The sequence below is a fragment of the Lates calcarifer genome, linkage group LG16_LG22 (assembly GCF_001640805.2).
Source record: "Lates calcarifer isolate ASB-BC8 linkage group LG16_LG22, TLL_Latcal_v3, whole genome shotgun sequence".
In the NCBI taxonomy this organism is placed as follows: domain Eukaryota; kingdom Metazoa; phylum Chordata; class Actinopteri; family Centropomidae; genus Lates; species Lates calcarifer.
This window is the reverse complement of record NC_066848.1, coordinates 21,801,758-21,826,036: the sequence shown is the minus strand read 5'-3', so window position 1 is coordinate 21,826,036 and position 24,279 is coordinate 21,801,758. Positions and strand designations below refer to the sequence as shown.

General features: G+C 40.3%; 1 protein-coding gene across 1 annotated transcript; it reads left to right on the top strand.

Moving 5' to 3' along the window:
* The first annotated feature begins 171 nt into the window (after nt 1-171).
* nt5c2a (5'-nucleotidase, cytosolic IIa) lies at nt 172-22,516 on the top strand. Its single transcript, XM_018694080.2, is given in 19 exon segments — nt 172-412; nt 722-872; nt 5,329-5,402; nt 8,435-8,552; nt 8,685-8,780; nt 10,140-10,231; nt 11,299-11,356; nt 11,628-11,721; nt 11,840-11,893; nt 12,046-12,129; nt 12,333-12,374; nt 12,936-13,043; nt 13,191-13,257; nt 14,859-15,029; nt 18,224-18,275; nt 19,194-19,254; nt 19,791-19,967; nt 20,044-20,238; nt 20,240-22,516. Coding segments are annotated over 18 exon segments (1,683 nt in total). The 5' UTR covers nt 172-412; nt 722-771; the 3' UTR covers nt 20,279-22,516.
* The last annotated feature ends 1,763 nt before the right edge of the window (nt 22,517-24,279 follow it).

The following is a 24,279-nucleotide window of genomic DNA, read 5'->3' as shown; positions in this document are numbered from 1 at the left end:
GCACCAACAGTTGAGTTTAAGCATAAATGCCCTAAAAACGCTGAACATTTTTATAGTTGAATGGTTTCCGTGGCTGAAAGTATGCAGGACTAGTTGGTGACCGAAAATGCACGGAAGAAGAAAAACGGAAGGACAATAATGTAAAAGCTGACTCAGCATTCACAGTAATGAAGGATGGAATGAAAGGAGAAAAATCAGACGTCGGAGGAGGTAAAAGCTTCCAGTAGATGGCAGTGGAGTGAAACAGTACAACGTGAATGATGGAAGGGGGAGGGAGAAGAAGCATACAAGCCCCCTGTGCTTGTGTAGTGATCAGTGTTGTTCCTGACGGCTGCGGTACATGTTGATTCAAGCAGAGAGCTGGCCGCAGCTGTGTTGGCTCAGTCAGCGGTTAATGTGCTGTTTCACACAGGTATGTGAACTTACCGAGTGTAGTGGTGACGTCCAGCTATCCGACAGGCGTCTCGTGATTATAGGGTTGTTATTGTTCTCTGGAATATGATTTTTTGTAAACTGACACAGCAGCCCTTCACTCAGCTGAATGTTAGTCGTTACTATCTTTATAGAACACCGAGCTAACTTCAGTTTAGCCTCCATTATCTTGCAGCATTAACGGTAGATCTTACTGTTCGCTCGTGTGTGATAGGTAACATATGATACCCAACTCATTTCAACACATTTGTTGTTATTACTAACTCGACTGACTGCTTGTGTGGTTTAGGGTTTGTTGAACAGCGCTTTTCCTCCCCGTAACATTTCTAACGGTTCAAGATGACGACTTCGTGGAGCGACCGTTTGCAGAACTATGCCGACCTACCAGCCAACATGGACGGAGTGGCCATGAAGAAGTATCGACGTGAAGCTCACCACAGGTACGCGTTCGTCAGACTGCAACAAAAAGTACCGCTAACGTCCTACTCATGAGCAAGTCCTCATAGTCCTGACATAAGTATGAGGTTACACTGATGTTATGCTCCGTTTTCCAGATTTTGTGTGTTGGAGTTTTATCCAGTAGCTGTCCGATATTTGCTCAGCATCAGAAACGCTACGCGTGAATGACCTGTGATGAACACAAGTCCACATACAATTGAGCAGATTTAAAACACTGCAACTTGACGATATCCGTACAGCAGAAAGTGTTATCCCACAGAGTACTTTGTATAAGGTTAAGTTTACCCTAGCCAGGAACCTATCTCAGACATGACTGCTCCTTTTCTTTAACACAACAACGGAGCTAGCTGGGATTTGGCACACAACCTATTGCACCACTAACCATACCCAACAGTTTTGTCACTGAGTACTATTACACTTTAAGTGCACCTGTCATCAGTGCAACGGGGTGAGAAGTTAAACCTCTTGAGTTCACCAATCAGCAATTATGTGCTCCACTTAAGTTGCTCTTTAAAGCCATCCTTGTCTTAAGACACAGAATACACACACAATTTTGGGATTTCTAAGTAATTATTCTGCATTTCGACTTGGTTACAATGAAATGTGCTACATGTTGCTGTCTATTTGTTCATGCTGTTGTATATTTGCTGTTTTGCATTTGTTGTTGTTGTACACAGGGAGCCAGAAATCATTTCTCTTGAGGTAGGGCAGAAGCTAATGTATGGAGTTTCCCATCGTCTACAACTGACTAGAGTTACAAAATCCAAAAACTCTATTATACTTGTATGTTAATAACATTAGTTTGTCCTTACTACAGCTGCTACAATGAAAAAGAAACAGATCTCTGTGAGCACACAGCGTAGTAGTAGCTGCAGTGCTGTGAATGTGGAGGAACACATTATAACACCTGCACCCTTAATGAAGGAAAGAGTTTGGCTGCTTTTTGGTTTTAATGCTATCCTTGGGAATAAGGGCCCTGACATGGCAATTTACAGCTTTTACAGGTTTTTTTTTTTTGTGCTAATGTGTGCTAATACCGGAAGGATTGCACTGCAACAGGAAACAGAACTGGAAGTCAGTGTCTGAGGCCTGTAAAGCAGTACAGCTAAAGCTGTTTTCACAGTTTACTGATTATGTCAAATAGTTGGAAACAATTTAATTAAAGTCATTACAGTCGCAGAGTGATATCTACAGTGATATAACACTATTGCTGACAATTATGATCATTGGCCCTCAAGCTGCAGTTTGGTATGTGTATCTAAGCATGTGTGTAGGGTCGTGCATCGATTCTGCAGCGCGTCCACACTGTAAAGTACTGAAAGTTACCATCACGTCCACTCAGATTTCTCATGCTGTTGACTTTGTCTTTAATCAGAAGACAAGGGAGGGCACTTATCCATGTTTGCATAAAAGTTTAGCATGACACTTAATTGAAGATTGTGATATGGTAGAAAGCTTCAGAACAAGTGAGGTATTGGTTCATGAGTTGGAATTGTTTTGTTGACTGCGTGTTCCCAGGTCAAGAATGAATTGTCGTACTTGATCATGCAATGAAGTCTGAATTCACATGGGCAGAGTATGATAGTTTCCTCCCTATGTTCCATTTATTTCTAAATAAAAGCACACATTTAGCCAAGCTTGAGCTTGGTTTATATTCCTGTGTAGGAACAACCCAGAGCCTTCTGAGTTTTCTGTGCTTGTCCAGCCATTTAGTCATTTTCAAGCTGACTAAACAGACCAATCACAGTTGTGTGTTCTGCACTGCTGCGACGTGTAGTTACATTTCTAGGGAGAGGCACATCTGGCTATGGTGTAGTGTATGCAGCTATGCAGTACCTATACTGTAGATACGGTATTGATTCAACACAGAAGTTTAAATTAACCTTTACTTTTCCCAAGACTAACCAACCCCCAGTTTCTGTTCAAAGAATCAGGGAAGCGCTGTAACAATGTAAAATTAACCTGGATTAGTTACACTGCATACAAACAACTGAGATTTGGTCCTAAGAAGTGTTTTTAAAAACTGCTTTGAAATGTCATGAGTGTCTCTGTTGATTTTTGTAGATATGACACAGTCTAATATAAAATTAATAGCAGGAATTTAGGCTAGAGCTTTACCGTTTTGGGCCTTTAACAGAACCCTGAGTTGCAATAGAATAGAAATTATATACTGACAAAGACAGTGAATGAGAGCTGTGTAGCATGACATGAGTAGTAAGACCAGCATCCATGAGTTCAGTGGTAATACTACATGTATTCTCTGTTACAAAGCTTTCCAAGGGATCTGGCTCAAAACCATCCTGCAATGAGGTATGCCATCCTTTTGTTGTTGAAACAAACTGCAACGACTGACTAAATTACTACCTCGTTTTGATGTCCATGATGTGAATTGATTCTCCATCCAACTCTTATGGAACTTCATCCATACTGACACTGATTGTGAGTTGGATTTCTCCCTGTGGAAACAGCAGCTGGAGGTCATTGTGATTTCTTTGTGTGAGCTCCCTCTCTTGCATTTCCTTGTTCCTGCATCTTTTCTTTAAGCCCCATCTGTTACTGTCAATCTGATGTCATCTCTCACACCATCTGAATAGAGACTCAAGGTCAGTGTGCAGTCTGAGCAGAGTCACAGATTATATATTTACACTGTATAATCTGTATTTCTGTATATAAGCAATTATTCTTTTAAGAGAAGCAAGAAGGTGCCATTCAGCAAACATTGCGAGACTTGGTATGAGTCACTTCTGGGCATCAATTGTATGAAAATGTAGAACTGGTAAAGATTTAAAAATGCAATTTAAAATGTATGTCAGTGGAGTCCTTCCTTTGTTGTTGCAGGGCCTGCAGGTTCTGTAATAGGCTTAAAATATATAGATGGTAGTTAAGTCTAGAGGTTTAGGGCTAGAAAGAAAAGCTCTTTGTCTTTTTGTTTGTTTTTCTGAGTACTGGACTTCAGCACATCTTTTCACAGAGATGATCAACTGCAGAGCTGAAATGATTAGGTGATTAAAAGATAAGTTTATCAAAGTTAAACAAATTATTTTGATAATTGATAAGTCCTTAAAGGCTTTCATCAAACTGCAGTGCCAAACATTCTCTGATTCCAGCTTCACTACTATGGATTCTCATTTTTTCTCTGTCATGGTAACCTGAATAACTTTACATTTTGGACTGTTGATCGGATAACAAAAAAACAATTGATTAATCAAGGAAATAATCAGCAGGTTAATTGACAATGAAAGTAGTCAATTGTTGCAGCCCTAGTCAAATACCAAAATCTGAAATCAAATGCTTGGTCACATTATTCAAGGTGTTGGTTGTTTTATTGTATTATTTGTTTTATTTAACCTTTATTTAACCTGGTGAGTCAATTGAGAACCAATTCTCATTTACAATGACAACCTGGCTAAGAGGCAGATACAAACACTTGGTCTATAGTTAATTTTTTCCACCTAGTTAAAACTAATGTAAGCTCATTCAATAGTCTTGTAATGAGTGTTTTTGGAGAGCCGTTGATCCAGCCAAATGGTCATGTTTGAAGATGTAATTTGTGCTGATGAACTGTATTTTGTTATACTTACAGGGGTTTTTAGTATTTAATCTAACTCTATCAGTGAGGGTAGACTTAATGTTAGACACACCTCTCTGTGTGACACAGTACAATTTAACTACAGCCTCCAAATGAGCATAAAGTTGAATCAACACAAATTGAACATTATAACTTCCAGGAAGGAGGATTAATTGTCGGACTGTTGGAGTAGACTGCATTAGTTTTAGTTGTGCGGACCTAATAAACTGTCAATTTAAATTATCATATTAATGATGTTATACTATGTATCACATCTTGATACCAATGTATGAGAAAGATTTTGGTTCTCATCTAAAAATACAAAACAAATCGCAGAGCATGTGGGGGTATATAAAAGCTACACATCAGAGATGATGGGTTTCTGTGTGTGGATTTTGAGAAAATACAATGGCTACATCAAGGTAGCCATTGTATATGGCTACCTTTGTATATGGCTACCTTGATGACTTTTTCATTTGAGATTCTCAATTTTCTAGGCAGAGAGGTTTTTACATCAGATGCATTGATCATTATATAAATAACCAGTAGGGCTGCATGTCTGTTGGTGTTGTGGTTATGTTTTATACAAGTGACTCATGATAGGTCACTCACAGCCTGCCATGCATCAAAACCTGTCCTCCAGGAAGTGTTGCTCAGTCAGACTGAAAAAATGCTTTCTTTTATTTTTTCTTTCTTCTAGCCCTTAACTATGGAATTTTAGATTTATCAAAAAATGTCCACTGGTCTGATTTACCTAATATTCACTATGAATCAGAAGTGTGTGTGTAGAAAGTCTATGCAGTACAGCATTCAGTTTGAACTGCCAGCTATCATGCATTCATTAATCATGCACTGTTTTCCCCTCCCAGAGTGTTTGTCAACCGAAGCTTGGCCATGGAGAAGATCAAGTGTTTTGGTTTTGATATGGATTACACTCTGGCAGGTAAGTGTAGTTTAAGTATTTTGAATGGATCGCTGAAACAATGCTGAAAATGGTTGAAATTATTGCTGAAATGCAGAAGAAAAACTTTTTTTTTATTTTGTTAATATATGGATGTCAGTTTTGTGTGTGTAAGTATGGAATAGCAGAAAAACAAGCTAAATGCAGAAATAAATGTTAAGTCAAACACCGGAAACGCCTGGAATTAAATGCTGTGTGACAGAGCACAAAATGATCTACAATTCGAGGTATAAATTGTGAGTGAGAAGTGAAAGATGTGGGCAGGAGAAGAGCAGAAGCACAAACATTTCTGGAAAATCAAAGCGGCTGAAATTCTTGAGTGGGGGACGTCACAGCTGACATCACCCACTGTTTAAAGTTTAAAGTAAGTTTGTAGGTGAAAGTATGCAGGATTTGAACATTCCGTCCATTCATTTGAATGGGAAAAATGCACAAAAAGCTGAACATTTTAAAAAATTAGAAATGGTAGAAAAAAGTTGAATGTAAGCAAAAATGTCCTGAACGAGCTGAACATTTTGGTGGTTGAATGGTTTTAATGCTGCAGCATTCATACTAATAACAAATTGCTTTTCATGACTTAAATGATTTCAGACGATATGCAGCTACAGCTCTGAAAATGATTCTGATATAAGCTAAAAAGTAGCAATAATAGCTGATGCATGGACAGCTCTCACGTTCGTTTTCTTTTTTGTCACTGGCAATGTTACATCCTGGGTGACTCGAAGAATTCAGGTTTTGTGCTTTAGACTTTCAGCACAGATGAGACACACTGCTGAGAACTAGTCTGAAGTGCATTGTAGATGAGTGGGGCTTGGCAGGTAAAGTTAGTGCATCTGTATTTTACAGTGCAAAAAATATGACTTGACATATTATTAACATTATTATTTTGGTTTGAGTGGAGAGCATGTGTTAACTATGACGTCATGACTAGTCAACATAAATTGGCTTGATTAATTGACCTCAAAAAGTAATTAAATTGCCCGTCCCTATTCACAACCCCAATTTTTGTGAAAAAATTAAATAGTTCTTACCACTTTTGCAAAAAACAAATTTTTTGTCATAAAAATAATCCAGTTCATAACTACTTAAATGTGAAACAAACCTCTGTCTCAATCTCAAGCTTTCTCAAGTTTTTGATTGAATGGGACCGTAGGAATCACTGAGTTTTCCTTACAGCAAGGGTCTCAGACTTCTTTGGAAGGTCCCCCTTGCAAAAAAAATCTTTGCATGTTGCTTGCACATTCACTCTTTTTTTCCCCAAGCAGAAAAAATGCGTAAAAGTAGCTGGTAAAAAAAGAACAGCCAATGATGAGTAAATAACAATAAGATACTATGTGAATGGATCAAAATGGGGTAGCACATTTTCACAGTACTGTCTCAAAATTACAAATCTGCATGATCATAACATCAAAGTTGTGGGCTCTTGAGAAAAGTCCTTAGCCCAGTTCACTAGAGCACCCAATGTAACTCAAACTGCTACCATCCAGTTGTATATCGGGATATTCCTGGCCTGAAGGTAGTCAAGACTGTATTCCCACACACCATGATGGGAAGAGGGGGCTGGGGTTGAGGTATGAATGAAGGTTGGAGCATTACGGATTCTTAATAGTTGGTACCAGTACGTGACAATTAAGCCATTGATGTTATTCTGAACAGTAAACCTCCTGCGTCTATCACGCCATCTAGTTTCTCAACCCCCATTCACACTTGAGGTGCGAATGGGGGTTGAATTTAACCCCCACTCACACCTCGAGCTATGTGACCCTAATGACTCACATAACAGGGTGGCTTAATGACTCTCAGGACCACAGGGGGTTGGTCAACATTGGCAGGGCATTTGCTTCATGAAGGGACCTTCATTTAGCTTTGGGGATAAAAACAAACCCAGAGCCGGGTCTTTTGTTGAACAGATGAGCTATTATTACTGCAAAGCCTGTAAAATTGATTTTGTTTCTGTGTTTTTAACTGACTAATGCTCTCTAATGTTAGCTTGCCTGCTAATGTGAACAAATCACCTAAACTACTGTATTGAGCAGATGACATCTGCTAATTCATCTAAACTCCTATGGCTGGTCTGGCTGGTAATCAGCAAGCTTGCCATTTGATAATTACTTCATTTGGCTAACAAACCAACGCTAGATCCCTGCAGTAAAGCTAAGTCACAGCTACCTGACTAACCTTTGCTTGTTTTCTCAGTAACAATATTTCCATGGTCATATAGCTAGCAAGCACACAGTAAAGAGACTGGTAAAGAGACTGTCAGAGCCGGTAAGAACTTTGCGGGTAATAGCACCCACGAACTTAAGGAATGCAAGTATGTGCATGAGCCACGGGACAAAGACTGTAGTTCAACTAATAGCCATAGATGTTTGTTTTCAGATTTCTCCCCACAAAACCTTTAATGTTGCCTTGATTCAACCTCTTCTGTAAAAAACAGATCTGGATCCTGCTCAATCTTAGAAATACAGACTATAAAAACCAATTTCAAAATTGTCCTTAATTTCTGAAATCTTAGAAAAAGCACAAACCACTATCGGAGGTTCCTCATATGTAGCAAGCTTAGGCGTATGACTGGGTGAGGCAGAGCGACAGAGAGTCATTGGTTTATAGCAAAGCCAATGAGAAAGCAGAGAACGAATGACATTGTTATGCATCAGAACCTGAAAACATGTTTTCTTGGTTATTTGTCATGTATGGCAGTGTCTACACAAACAAGGTCAGCTGCACAAACAACAGGCTTTTTTCCAATCTCCACAATGTATTTGGATGCATCAATCCATCTGACTTTAAAGAATTTGCAGTAACAAACATATTTCCAAGAATACTTCAAAATTATAAATGATAAATTGTGTTGGACAAATGAGTTAAATACTTTATATGTAAGTCATTGCTTCATGGTGCAGGTAACAACATGTTAGATAACTCTGTGTAGCATTCTTCTGTATTTTTGTTCACTGCCTTCATTAGGGTGATTTGTGCCTTGTGAACATGAGCCTGTCTCCCTGTCTGTTTAGTGTATAAATCTCCTGAGTATGAGTCGCTGGGCTTTGACTTGACAGTGGAGCGCCTGGTGTCCATTGGATATCCACAAGAGCTACTTAACTTTGTCTACGATCCCTCCTTCCCTACCAGGTTGGTACACAGAGCGCTGACTTTTTGACATCAGTTTGACTACTCACTTGACCATTGAATGCAACTAATCTCTGCTTTCTGTCTCTTCTATCTGATTTTCTGTTCTCATTCACCTGTCTCTGCTCTTCTCAGAGGCCTGGTGTTCGACACAATGTATGGAAACCTGCTAAAAGTGGATGCGTATGGGAACATTCTGGTGTGTGTGCACGGGTTCAACTTCTTAAGGGGGTGAGGTCCACTACTCCCACTAAGCTGTCAACATACTCCACCACATCTCTAAAGAACTAGGCAGTTTCCACATTGTCAGACCCTTCCTCCATCCCTCCTCTAACAGTATTCTTCAAATTGCTAATAAACTAAGAACCAGCAACCAAGCTAGCAGCATTGAGTATTACTTAAGGCCAATTAATACTTCTGCATTGAATCAACACCATAGCTTCGATGTAACCCTACCCAGAAATGTAACCACATGTTGCAGCTTTAGGCTGATGGGATGCCATTAGTTTGGCAGGTATTTGGTAATAAACTAGAGTTGGACACATTGACCTGATGATTGTGCTGGATGAAAACACTCACCAGAGTTGTAGCAGTTCATCCTGAGAGAAACATGAATGTGAGTTGTAGATTTACTGGCAATCGATGCTGTAGATGTTGAAACATTTCACTCAAAACCACAGATGTCCACCTTATGTCGTCACCCGAAGAAAAGTCATTAGGATTAGCTATGTGCCAATCCATTCAGTTAATTATGAGATATTTCAGAGAAAAGATAAAAATTTTCACCTGCTCTGCTGGTGGTGCAGCATGGGAAAAGTCAGAGAATCACTAAAGCCCATAAGATTTATCCTCTGAGGATAAATGTTTGTACATAACGTCATGACAATCTCCCCATCAAGCACTAGTGTGTGTGTGTGTGTGTGTGTGTGTGTGTGTGTGTGTGTGTGTGTGTGTGTGTGTGTGTGTGTATGTATATATATCTCACACACACACACACACACACACACAAGGGCACAAATATAATTAATAATGATAGAATATTGTTTTTAAAACATCATTTTAATATGTAAGAGTTGTAGATTTAAGGATTGTAAGGATTTTTATTTTTAACTAATCACTTGAGTACCTAGAATAATAGATTTTATGCCACACCCTATCCATGGATGAGTGCAATTTATTTCTACTCTAAAATCTAAAGTGGTGGACTGACCAGCAGACCCACCAAACATGGCAACCCCAGAGTCATGCCACAGTATACTGTGGGGAAAGTCTAAAGGTATCAGAAATTGGATACTGCCTAACCATAGTTATGCACCATTACACATGAGAGTTACACATCTAGGTTACATAAAGTGTAATCAAGGGCATTTCATTAACTGACTTTAAAATACTAAATATTATCAACCACTGTTGGCACTGTGGAACAGTGTCTTCATGAGCAGGTTCCTGTGTTGGTAGTATCTCATGTTCTGATGATCACAAAACAGATATGCATGTAACATGCACAGGGGTGGAACATCAACTCTGTGTAGTATAACTCTGTTTCCTCATTTGATCTCCTGTATGTGTGTATCTACTCATTCTGCACAGACCTGACATTAGAGAGATGTACCCTAACAAATTTATTCAACGTGGAGACACAGACCGCTTTTACATCCTCAACACACTCTTCAACCTGCCTGGTAAGAAAAGACATCAAGACAACTACTCTACAATGTTTAGAATTTTAGAGTTAACAATGGAAGCTATTAAAACATAACAAAATCATAAATATTAGATTTTAAAGTATTACAGTAAATAAGCAGAGCTCAGTTAAGGTGGATACAATCAGGCTTTAGGCACATTTTTGATAGAGCTTGTGATCATTTGTTTGAATAATCATTTAGTCTATATAAATAGTAGATATAAATAAAAAAATATATATTTGACATAATTACCCATGTTACCAGGGCCTAAAGTGATTTAAATCTTTCTGCACTGTCGCTTCCACCTATATTGGTGTTCTCCAGCGTCTGTGTGAGCAGGTACCAAAAAGCAAATGTTATATGAATTTAGTTTCAACAGGTAGGAACCACTGGACAGGTCAATATTGTTACCTCTCGCTTGCCTCATTCACTGTGATCTTAGTTATCTTAATTATTTTCTGATTTGTAAATAGTGTTCATATCCTCACCTCAGTTGTAATTATGACTGGTGAAACTGATATATCCGCTTTGGCACTTATTAGCACTTAACAATTATGAGTCCTTAACATAGGAATCTACCCTATCTCTGCTATGCATCCCATGTGATACATGTGCTTCATTAGACCTGTCTTTGGACGTATTGAAAAAGGGGAAAAACGTACATAGAAAAACATATCTCGTATGAACATTTGTAGGCTATGAAAGTTTGCAGTGCATCTCCCAGCACATCATGTCAGTCATCTGCTCTGCACTTGATGCCTGAAGTTGTTATGTCCACAAACATTTTGCACGATAGCTGTAGTATTGTAGTATCATACCTGATATTTCATCACTCAAAAGGGGAAAAGAATTTCAGTTTGATTTTAGAACTACTTAGAAAACTTGTGGTCCTATTTGTTCTGTTGTATATCAAAAAGAATGAAAGAAAAGTAATGGTAAGTAATGGCTTGAACTGAATTTGACTTTGAATCTGATTCCACTGGTTTCCTTACATAGTAATGTTGTCACACTGGATGTATTATAATTTTCAACTTTACAGTTGGTCTCACTGTCCCCTTCCTCAGAAACCTACCTGTTTGCTTGCTTGGTTGATTTCTTCAGTAACTGCTCCAGATACTCAAGGTACTGCATGGTCACTGTCATTCACAGAATACTGTCTGTCTGTGGGAAGTGAAGCTAGCTGGAATTTTATGTGACCTTCTGAATAAGAGCCTGTTAAATGATTAATGTTTAGAGTCTGAGTAAAATTTTGGTATTCTAGTCAAAATAATATAATATAATAATAAATAATTTCTCTTAAGCTCTTCTTGGGGAAACACTGAATCATTTTTGACCCTCAGAACTCCATGTTATGCTAACTCTAATGTTAACATAATTTTAATGGTTTCTATAGTTGTGAGACTGGCTTCAAAGATGGCGACCTTTTCATGTCCTACAAGAGCATGTTCCAGGATGTCCGAGACGCTGTGGACTGGGTTCATTTCAAGGTAGAGTCATTTCCTTTTCCATATAAAACCTATGTCCAGGCAGCTGTAGTCTGTCTCTTGTAGTCAGTGCATAAACCATCATCAGCTCTCAGACCATTGTTTTCCTTTATTTTCATAGGGGTCCTTAAAAGAAAAAACTGTTGAAAATCTGGAGAAGTATGTGGTAAAGGATGTAAGTATATACAGCAACTATATACCAACCTGGACTTGATGTATAGTTTGTGTAACAAATACTGTATCACTCTGTGGTCATTAAACAACACATTTTAGCTCAGTCTCATTTTTTTGCATTGCTGATGTGTGTTGTGTTGTTCGTCTTCCAAGCCAAAACTTCCCCTCCTCCTCAGTCGCATGAATGAAGTAGCCAAAGTATTTCTGGCTACCAACAGTGATTACAAATACACAGAGGTGAGATGAAAGTTCAGTCAAACATGATAACGAGTTTTAAGAATTAAATAACAAATTAAGTCCTGTTTTATCTTTCACTGTTTCAATAAGAAAGCTCATCACTTAGTGATTAAATGACACAGTTACTAATAATGCAGCTGATGCAAATGATTTCTGTGTTGTTCTGGACCACAATGTTAAAAATCTCTCCTTTTGTCTTACAGAAAATTATGACCTACCTATTTGACTTTCCTCATGGCCCTAAGGTAACACTAATGATCAAATAATGTGTATTATCAGGAATCTGAATGAATTTGAATGGAACCTTCCTTAAAAAGTTCTAGAGCAGCTATTGCTTTGATGATAGTGTTAAAGAGAGAAAAATAAGAAACAACAGATGTAATATATCATGAATGTGATTAGGTCTCAGTAGACACGGTGCTGTGCAACTGTATAACCAGGATTATATTCAAAAACACTGAATGGGTGAATACAAACAGGAGAGCTTCTGCTATCCCTACAACCACAGTCTAAAGGTATCAGAAGTTGAGTATTGCCTGACCTTAATTATGTACTTTCACATATGAGTGTGGCTTTGTTGATTTGCAGGTGAAAAGATGTCTGGGCATCTACCTTTATCAACAGATCTAGGTTAACAGTGTAATCAAGGGTATTTCAGGGAGTTTCAACATATTAAATTGGATTTTTACCACTGTAGAACAGTGTCTTCAGAAGCAGTTCCCTGTGTTGGTAGTAGATTAGGTCTAAGCAGACATGGTGCTGTATAACTATATGATAATGTTGGGGAGTGTGTGTGTTTACTGCAGCCAGGCACAACCCACCGGCCCTGGCAGTCCTACTTTGACCTAATCCTGGTGGATGCCCGCAAGCCTGTGTTCTTTGGAGAAGGAACAGTGCTGCGGCAGGTCGACACTGTGAGTTTGTACTATGGAAGTCCTCATGGATAAAATACTGTACTGTGCTTATAACTGAGGGCAGTTATTTAAAATATAATTTCTAGTTTAGAAAGTGTGGGTCAACCACATTGTGTATGTGTATATGAGTGTCTTGGTTTCTTTCAGACCACAGGTCGACTGAAGATTGGCACATACACTGGACCGCTCCAGCATGGCATTGTTTACTCCGGAGGTAAATAAGAAACCACATTAAGACAGCTTGTTGATTCTTTTCTCTGATTTAATTTTCTTGAAAAAAAATGAAATGGTCAGACCACCATCAAAGTGTGTCCAAATGTGTCTGGAAGTGGTAGTTGCTCATTCATCGTGAATCTGATCACTTCTCACTTCTACATAAAGTGGCAGATTGTGATTTATATCTTTTTTATCTGATGCATTACATTACATAACATTATATGGTTTTAAGCCCAGCTCAAGTGATTGTACACTGACTAATGCAAGACAAGCACTAAAGATGCATTAACATGAGGAATGAATGTATCTGCTATATGGTCAAAACTATTGATCTTTGGTCTTTAAAATGATTAGGAATAGATTGAGCTTGAAGAAACCAATAGTAAACATTCCATGACTAACTTCTTAAACAATGTATTGTGTGGAGTCATAAAAGCACTTGACTGAAGCATGGACAGCATTAATGCATTAGAGCATTAGTGTTGTATACTCAAATGTGGCCGTGCTCTCAGAGACATCAGCTGGTTTTGTCACCACTTTTTAAAAGTGCAATAACACAGGTTGCTGGAGCTGTAGCCAACTTTGACGAAAATAACAAAAAACCCCAAACTGCCTAAATCGACTCACTTTCAGCCCCTTTTCTGTGGAACGACCCAAAGACGTCTCCATACCCGGCTCCCAGCCGATGCAGGCAGCTGACATGACAGACAGGCTTCCCCGTGTCTAAGCTGGAAACATGTTCATTAACCCTGGAATAACAGTACTTCAACTTAACAGTCTGAACAGCGTTTCTTCACTAACATAACATATAACAGCACAGTCCGTCACAATATAATCATTTGTAAGACACGCCCTATTATGAAATTCCTGGCACGTCGTTCTCTGCCTGAGCATGCACACCTCCAAACAAAATGCAAGCAGCTAGAAAGAAATCAGTGAAGATATTGTCTGCTCTGGTGAATAAATCAGCGGTCTGGAAACACTTTGGGATTTTGGAAAAAGGACAGGTCAACTGACAAGTCACATGCCACTTTGAGTTAAAATACTCAGGTTTACACAGTATCCCACATTAATGTATACAAATAGGAATTTAATGTTGTTTCAGTTTTCTTTTATAGAATGTGAAAAATGTAAAGCTCAATATATCAGAATGTGGCTCTATAGTGAACAGGAGGTCTGTTTCTATTAAAAGAGATGATTGTTTTTCATTTAAATGTCTGGTTGAGCTCAGGAATAAAAATGTCAAATTATATTTTAGTTGCTGTTTCACTTTAATATCAGCAAACATCGAATCATTGTCCATTGAATCGATATAATATGAAATCGTGATGAAACTTACACCTCTACTGCACGCTGCACATGGAGAATAACACCATCATGTCTTTATAGTAGTCACACGCAGCTCCAAGCTTGAGGCTGTCTGTGCTGAGCTCTCATCCTTCATCTCCTTAGTCATGTCAGTGTTTGACTCAAACACCTCCCTGTTGCTGCTCCTGGAAACTTGTTACCCATTACTCCCTTTCTCCAGAGGATTACCTCAACCATGAGCAACCAGACACCTGATGTTTAAAATAGCAAATGGCTTATTTCTCCTCCCAGGTTCTTCAGACATTGTGTGCGACTTGCTGGGTGCTAAAGGAAAGGACATTGTCTACATTGGAGACCACATTTTCGGTGACATTCTCAAATCCAAGAAGCGCCAGGGTTGGAGGACTTTCCTGGTGATACCGGAGCTGGCCCAGGAGCTGCATGTGTGGACTGATAAGAGCTGTGAGACATACACATTCATACATATAACACATATAGATTCCTGACTCCACAATTTCAATGAAATTAAGCAGTGTTATTCAGCAGTATCAGAAATTGAAAGCTGTTCAGAATCAGAATCAGAATAGACTTTATTACCAAGTAAGTTTGTACATACAAGGAATTTGTCTTGATATATTGGTGCTAAAGGACAGTTATAGTAAAAGAAAAGAGCAAAGAGCAAGAACTATATTTACAAGGAACATAAACTATACATAATTAAAAAAGTAAAGTGTAAAGTGTAGAGTGCAAAAATGTTAGAAGGTGGCAGTGATTGTCTGGATGTGTGTTAATGTAACGCGTAGATGTACGTTAATGTAACGTGTAGTGGGGTGTTGGGGGATTATAGTCTGTGACAGTCTGCGTGTGTGTGTTTTGGGGGTGGGGGTGGGGGGGTCAGCCATGATCTTTCCTGCCCGCCTCTGGGTCCTGGAGGTGTACAGGTCCTGGAGAGAAAGCAGGTTACGGCCCATCCCCTTCTCAGCAGACCGGATGACACGCTGCAGTCTGCCTCTGTCCCTGGCAGTAGCAGCAGTGTACCAGATGGTGATGGAGGAGGTAAGGATGGACTCAATGATGGAGGTGTAGAAGTGCACCATCATAGTCCTTGGCAGGTTGAACTTCTTCAGCTGCCACAGGAAGTACATCCTCTGCTGGGCTTTCTTGATCAGGGAGCTGATGTTTAGCTTCCACTTGAGGTCCTGGGTGATGATGGTCCCCAGGAAACGGAAGGACTCCACAGTTCTGACTGGGGAGTCACACAGGATGATGGGGGAGGGTGAAGCTGTGAAGGGTGAAGGTAGGCTTCTTCCTGAAGTCTACAACTATCTCCACTGTCTTCACAGCATTGAGCTTCAGGTTGTTTTCACTGCACCACGTAACCAGCAGGTCCATCCCCCTCCTGTAGGCAGACTCATCCCCACCAGAGATGAGCCCAATGAGGGTGGTGTTGTCAGCAAATTTCAGGAGTTTGACAGACTGGTGACTGGAGGTGTAGCTGTTGGTATACAGAGAGAACAGTAGAGGGGAAAGAACACAGCCTTGAGGGGAGCCGGTGCTGATGGTCCGAGAGTCAGAGATGTGTTTTCCCAGCCTCACATGCTGCCTCCTGTCCGACAGGAAGTCTGTGATCCACCTCCAGATGGAGTCAGGCACACTTCAGCTGGGAGAGCTTGTCCTGTAGCAGAGCTGGAATCATGGTGTTAAAGGCAGAGCTGAAGTCCACATCCTGGTGTAGGTTCCTGGGGAGTCCAGGTGCTGCAGGATGAAGTGGAGGGCCATGATGACTGCATCGTCTACAGACCTGTTGGCTCTGTAGGCGAACTGCAGGGGATCCAGGAGTGGGTCGGTGATGGATTTGAGGTGGGACAGCACAAGGCGCTCAAATGACTTCATTACCACAGAGGTCAGGGTGACGGGTCTGTTGTCATTAAGTCCTGTGATCCTTGTTTTTTTGGGGACAGGGATGATGGTGGAGGCCTTGAAGCAGGCTGGCACATGGCATGTCTCCAGTGAGGTCTTAAAGATGTCCATGAACACTAGAGACAGCTGATCAGCACAGTGCTTCAGGGTGGATGGAGAGACTGAGTCTGGCCCAGCTGCCTTGCGGGGGTTCTGTCTCTTAAAGAGTCTGTTGACTGTCTCTCTCCAGGATGGAGAGAGTCGTCGTAGTGGTGAGGGAGGAGGGGGCCTCTAAGGTGTGCAGCTTTGGAGAAGCCCCGACCCCTGATGTGCTGGGGGAGGGTGAGAGGCTGGTGTGGTGGGGCTGGGAGATGGTGTCACAGGGGATGGTGTCAGGACTGTTGCACTTGCACTGTCTTTCAAATCGGCAGTAGAACTCATTCAGGCTGTTGGCCAGGCGTGAGTCGTTCGTGGAGTGGGGGACTTTGAGCTTGCAGGTTAGTGATCTGTCTGAGCCCTCTCCAGACAGAAGCAGAGTCACCTGCTGAGAACTGGTGTTTTAGTTTCTCAGAGTACAGGCGTTTGGCTTCTTTCACTGCCTTGCTGAACCTGTACTTTGACTCCCTCAACCTGTCTCTGTCCCCACTCCTGCACGTCTCCTCCTTCTCCAGCCTCAGCTGTCTGAGTTTGGCTGTGAACCAGGGTTTGTCGTTGTTATAACTCACCCTGGTGCGTGTTTGTATACAGCAGTCCTCACAGAAGCTGATGTATGAGGTCACAGCCTCTGTATACTCATCTAGACTGTTGGTGGCAGTCCTGAATACATCCCAGTCTGTACAGTCCAAGCTCGTCTGGAGATCCTCCACAGCTCCGCTGATCCACTTCTTTGATGTCCTCACAACAGGTTTAGAGATCTTTAATTTCTGACCTGTATGCAGGAATCAGGTGGACCATGACGTGGTCAGAGTGGCCCAGTGCAGCGCGGGGGACGGCGTGACAGGCGTTGTTTACCGTGGTGTAACAGTGATCCAGAATGCTCTCCTCTCTGGTCGAGCATTTAATTAACTGTCTGTATTTGGGGAGTTCGTGGGTGAGGTTGCCTCTGTTAAAGTCACCAAGGACAATAACTAAGGAGTCTGGGTTTGTCCACTCCACGCATAGAATCCGCATTGGCAGAGCCGCACAAGCGTACCAGAGCGTTTCCCTCTCCTCCGTCGGTTCACTGTGTGCGCAAAGGTGAGAGCACCTTTGACCAGAATGTAGCCAAGAAAGTGGGTATTAAATCCACAGGGGTAGTGGCCCTGATGTCCATGAGCTCTTCTCTAGTGAAAGAGCAACCAGTGCTTCCACACACACTAAATTAACAAACAAAATAACAAAACACAACGTGCACCAACACACCGAGGCAGTCATCCGCGGCGCCATCTTGGGGATCATCTGTTGGGTTTTTATCATAATTAGAAATCATGTTCTTAATGCTTTTAGTAGCAGCAGTTCACTATTTCTTGATAAGCAAACTCTATACAACATGTTTTGTTAGGCATTAAGCAAATGTGAGGAAATGTTAATGAACAATGCCATGAAATAATTCACTGAACCTAACCCTAAGCCTAACCCAGATCAGTGCTATGACCAGTGCTAGTAAAAGATACATGTCTGTTGAATATAAAAAGTGTTGTCATAGTTTTGGGACTGTCTGGTTATTAAAACCATCAGGAATTCAATGTGATGTACTAATGCCAGTTTTTGTTTTTCAGCCATATTTGAGGAGCTTCAGTCTCTGGACTGCTTCCTGGCAGAGCTTTACAAGTGAGATCCTCTTTGTTAGGCAGCTATATGTTGTGCCTTGCAATCGAAGAAAGTTCTTGACGCACCTTTTATTTTCATCTTATTTCCTCAATGCATATCTAGACATTTTAATGAGGAAGGATTGGGGGAAAAATGTTGTGCAAGAAGAATTTACAGAAATTGGTTCTAACATAAAAGTTTATGTTAACACTCAGTAACACATACATTGAGAGACATCTGCTTTCACTTTGCCATTATGGATTATTGACTCTAGATTGGTGGGCAAAAACGTCAGTTTTATTAATTTTTAATTAAATCTACAACACCATAAACAGCATGAAAAGTTATTTTCTGAAGCCACTTTGAATTGCCTTAAGGGTGATGCTTTGCAAGTTCATTTAGCTTTAATAAATGAATAGGTCTTCCAGTATGGTAGGATTATCTGTGTACTCCAGTGTCATTTATTGTCCCTGCTGTGAAGACGTGGGTCAAAATAATGCCTGGGTACCTAATTTACAGTCTGATACAGACAGGTTGCATTTGTGTAGAATAAAGAAAGATTTACAAAGCTCAGTTGAATCTCTGTACATCTGAGATTATTGAACTGCATTGATTTATGCTTTAACTTGGATTTTTAAATGCAGCATTACTTCATTATTCCTGCACATATATTTAGTATTTGCTCTTATTGACAGAATGACCCAATTAGTCCACAAACATGATGCTTCTGAGACAACTATTTTCAGCACGTCTAAGACCGAAACACCAAATCTCTCTGCATTGTCTCATTTTTTATGACACTGAAGTGTAGAAATTGATAGCATGTTATTTAATCTTGCCTTTCAGAGCTTGTGAGGCATCCTGCTAATGTTGAAACTATATTATAAATAGATTTGTGCTCACAGATCACAGGATACTTGTTTGTGTTTTGTTCCTCAGGCATCTGGACAGCAGCAGCAATGAGAGGCCTGACATTAGTTCCCTGCAAAGACGAATAAAGGTACAACTTCCTCTGACACACACACATTTCTTCCTCTTGTCTTTCACTTTGAAAGAGCTTCATTAGACATTGAAGTTGATCAGTATGAGCTTTTGAAGGATACTTAAATATTAAAGTTGTTGATATTTCTAATACTACTACCATTCAACAGTTTGTATGGTGACCATTTTTGTGCCATTTAATGATAGGTGACAGACTACTGTGCCTACAGGAGAGCTCTCAGTGTCCCTGGTCACAACTCAGTACTTATTACTGAGCCTGGTCTTAGCACTCACTGTTAAACACTAGAGTTCCTTCAACTAATAATAGTGGTGTAAGATGGAACAGGACTGCAGAGCACCATCAGATGTGCATATTGCTGTCATAACTAAAATACAGAAATTGTTTCAAAACTTTTGAAACCTGTGACCACATTGCAGTTCATTACAACTTCCTGCAGAGAAATGTATGTCTTGTGCCAAAAAGACTAATCATGCCCACCAGGATAAATATCAGTAAATTAAATGTTCTCATGCATGTCTATGTGTCCTCTTCAGAAAGTCACCCATGACATGGACATGTGCTACGGCATGATGGGAAGCCTGTTTCGCAGTGGCTCCCGTCAGACACTGTTTGCCTCACAAGTGATGCGTTATGCTGACCTCTATGCTGCCTCCTTCATCAACCTGCTTTACTACCCCTTCAGCTATCTGTTCAGAGCTGCACATGTACTGGTGAGATTCATTCACAACTGCTGCTCAGAGACAAGTTTATACTGGCACTAATTGCATTAAAAATCTTCCTTCTCAGATGCCTCACGAGTCAACGGTGGAGCACACCCATGTCAACATCATCGACACAGAGTCTCCACTGGCCACACGAAACCGTCACGATGTCGACTTTAAGGAGATAGAGTGCAAGCGGCACCAGCTGACTCGATCCATCAGTGAGATCCAGCCCCCCCACTTCTTCCCTCAGACTCCACAGGAGATCACCCACTGCCACTGATGAGGATGATGACGAGGAGGAGGAAGAAGAGGAGTAAATGGGGGGAGAAGAGGAGACTGCAGATGAGTCTTAGTCTCACATCCAGGTCATCCAGTTTTTATGTTTGAAGTTGGTCTTTTCTTTGGTGAATAACTAGAGCTGAGTCTGGCTCTCACATCCACTTGCTGACTTATTTATCCATTTTTACATATAGAAGAACAGGAACACTGTGCCTACCAGTCTAGACATGGTCTTGTACATGACAGGGACTACTGTAGATTCAAGAGGTCTTGCTACATCCCTGGTAACTGTACCTGCTCAAAAGTAAACCAGAACTTTAAAGTGAGTTTAAATTCCTGACTGTCACTTGTATTAGATCCAGGCAGTCAGATAGTGAAGTTGAAATTGACACAGATGTGAATAAGTTGGGTACACAAAGTGAAAGAGAAGAACTACCTTACTCAGGTAGAGCAGCTGTTTGTTGTTGGGTTCTGATGGGTTTGTTTCATTTTCTGTTTTTGTTTGGGCTTCATTCAGTTTATCAGAGCCAGACTGCAGTATGCTTTTACTCATACCCTGCAGCTTACTGCTGCACCATACCTCTAACATGCATGATGCTGAGTTGAAGTTTAATCTTAACCTAGCGTAAAGGAACAGTCCCCCCTAAAACTCTGTAACGCCGTTCAGAGTCACACATTTGTCACATACTTTGTATTTTTGGGGCCATGTTATTTTTTGAGGTGTCATTTTTTCCACTTCCAAAGAGTAGTGGTCAGTGATATGTGTGTGGGGTATTAGAGCACAAGTTGAATTCAACAGAAGAAATACTTACCTAAAGCATTCACAGTGAATGTCTGGTGGTGTGAGATTGATGTTTCTCAAACGAATGCAATGCAACAAGAACACAAGGCATTTGCATCATGGGTTTTTACTTTGAGAAAATTGAACTGTAGTGTGTATATTAAATGCAGCTGCTGAAACTAGAGTCAGCCATAAACAGTTTTGCCAGCTTTACTTAGTTACCTTGTACTTCCCCTCACAGTGTTGAAAACCAGGACCACATATCTCCTATTCCACAGAATCAGAAAGACCTGGGGCCAAGGTGATCACCCTGAAGTCCCCACTGTCATAATGATTGGCTACATTATGTGTATTTTAAATTACTGCAGAAGTAATGTAGATATTTTACCCTGCACAGTGAGTGATCACAACAGACGGTGAAACGGTTATTGCCTTATTCATCTGGGATTGAGCTGTAAGTCAGATTCAAAAGGTAGACATGGTCACAGTTTAGATGATCTCATACTTATGAGACAGTAAGCAAGTCAAAATATAGACTTTCTGTCTATTATCATTTTTGACAATTTCATTCAAGTTCTTATTTCTGTTTATAATTTTGTGTATGTATTTTTCCAGGCTGAGATTCAGCCTGTTCTCTGTCTGCTGTAAACATGCTGTTACTGTAATTGGAAAAGTGGATTGTACTGCTGATGAGTATCACTGTAGGCCTGTCTCTGTATGCGCTAATGTCATTACAGATACTGCCAGCATATGCAATAGTGTCTTTTAGTAAATTTCAGAGTTGATAAGGTTGTTTTTCTTGGATTATTGAGTTTTAATGTTAACTGTCCTTATCTTTAAGGACTGAGGTCCTTAAAGATAAGGTCTGATCTGTTGGAATGATGCACTGTATTGATCCTTAGATGAGATTAACTGTTGCCCTTGAAAATCTGTCAAGCCAACCTTGTCCTTACAGGCTGTGTGATTCTGCTGGTTTGTGTGTTACAGCCTCACACAGAAGGTTACTCATTTAATTTGTTGGAGTTGCCTTGACCCTCTTTGGACTGATGAGCTGTATCATTTCTCTCCTTGTTGTGGGTCAAAGGTTAAAATGTCCTGCTAAAGGTGAGATCTGCTCTCAAATGGACAGCTGACAGTGTTGCTTGACTTATTCTGCCCTGTTGCACCTTGAGATATTTATCTTGTTGTTTGAGTATGGGAGCAATAGTGCATTACTGCTGCTGTTGAAAGACAAAGGTTTCAGAGTGGGCCATGTTTCAGTGTGGATGCCCCCAGAGTGAGCAGTGCCAATGATTTAAAACATTTTCTTTCTCAAGTCACTTCAGAACCTTTGTGCATGCCTGTTTTAATGACTGATTACTGTCAGCTGCTTTGAGTTTTTAGCAGTTAATGCATGTGTTGCATTTTTCTTTTAAATGTTGCGTCTGTGTTGAAAGTTGCAAAGCTGAGATGGTTTGAGTCATGACTGATGTTTGTAATAAATTTTCTGATGCGATATTGTAGAGATTGGATTTTTTCGGGGGTCAGACACTGGGACCTTAGAAAACAAATGGTGATTATACATGTCCTGTTCCCTTTTCTCTAGTGCAATGCTTAATGTAAATGTTTATGTTTCTGCTTCAGAAGTCTTTATACAGTGGACTCAGACTGTAAAGAATGTGAATTTAAAGGTTCTGTTCACCCAAATCTAAAAAGAAAAAAACATATCTTCACACTTTTCTCTGCTGCTATGTCTCCATGCAGAATGCAGATACTTTTAGTGTTGTTCATCCAGAATGTATGTTCCTCCTAGTACAGTGGAGATGCATGGATTTCCTTTTGTGCTATCCATGCAGTAAGATGTATTAATGGTCTCTCATTTGACAGTGTCTTGGTAGCTCTGGATAAACCACAGAGGTTCACTGTGAGCAGTTTTATTTCCTCAGTGGAAAATAACAATGTGTTAAGACAAAAAAATTACAAATTAAGACAAAACTTGGATGAGTGTAAAAACATAACTAATGCAGATACTGTTATACAGAACACAGGGGCTCCTGAATGGTTTGATATGGGTGAAAATTATGTGAATTATATGCTGTGACTTTCACGGTCATCAGATCTTAACCCAACTGAACTATGGGATATTTTGAAGCATCCTTTGTTGTTCAACCACAAGCCTCCAGAACAGCTTCAGTGCTCTGAACAGTTCTCTTCTGAAACACAGTCCCTCCCTGGATGTGGTGGTAGCTTATACAGCTCTCCTCCACCACCTGGAGGCTTGTGGTGGAACAACACCTTCCTAACACACTAAAATGTGTTTTTCTTTCATTTGTCACCTGGCTGCAGTCAACAGTTTTTATTTAGAGGTTTAAATGAAAGGCCATCTTAGCAGATGCGGCTAGAAGTTTATTTTTTCTCCCAGGTGGTCGAAGACAAGCCCCTACCCTGCCTCTGATTGAATAGTATTCAGTGCCATCATTGCTTGAGTTGGTTTAGGCAGGAAGAGTGATGATTGGTTTAAGTATATCAGGGTAAGTCAATCAGAGGCAGGATAGGAGTGGGTCTTTGCCCATCATAATGTGTCTGAACTTCCTTAGGAAACGGCTGTCTCAGAGTTAGCTCTTAGAAAACTACAGTGGTGCTCGTAAGTTTGTGACCCCTTTTTTTCCTCTATTTCTTCATATATATGAACTAAAACAGACATCAAGACACAAGTCCTAAAAGTAGATTAAGAGAATCCAACAACAACAAACAAGACAAAAATATCATGCTTGATCATCCATTTATTGCGGAAAATCATCCAGTATATCGTGAGCATATATGTGACTCTAGATAGCAGTAATAGATATTGAATTCAATTTGACTTACAACGTTATAAGGTATATGTGAAACCTCTAGGAGTTGATATCAGCCTGAGATTACAAACTTAATTGATCCAATCACAGTTGACAACTGTGTCAATGAATTTCTGACCTTTCACCAGATCGACACGTTTATGACAGAGTGTGTTATGTCAATGGCATGAACTAAGGAGTCATTTCAGCAAGGACCTCAGAACAGGAGTTGTTTGACACTCATCAGAGGACTGCCTTGAATGATTACAAGAAAGCCACTCTCTAAGAATTTGGACTGCCACCAATCCACAGAACTAAAAATGTCTTGTGTACAGATGAAACCAAAATAGACCTTTTTGGTTTAAATGAGAAGCATTATGTTTGGAGAAAGGAAAACACTGTATTCCAGCATAAGAGCCTTATCCCAACATGGTGGTGGTAGTAT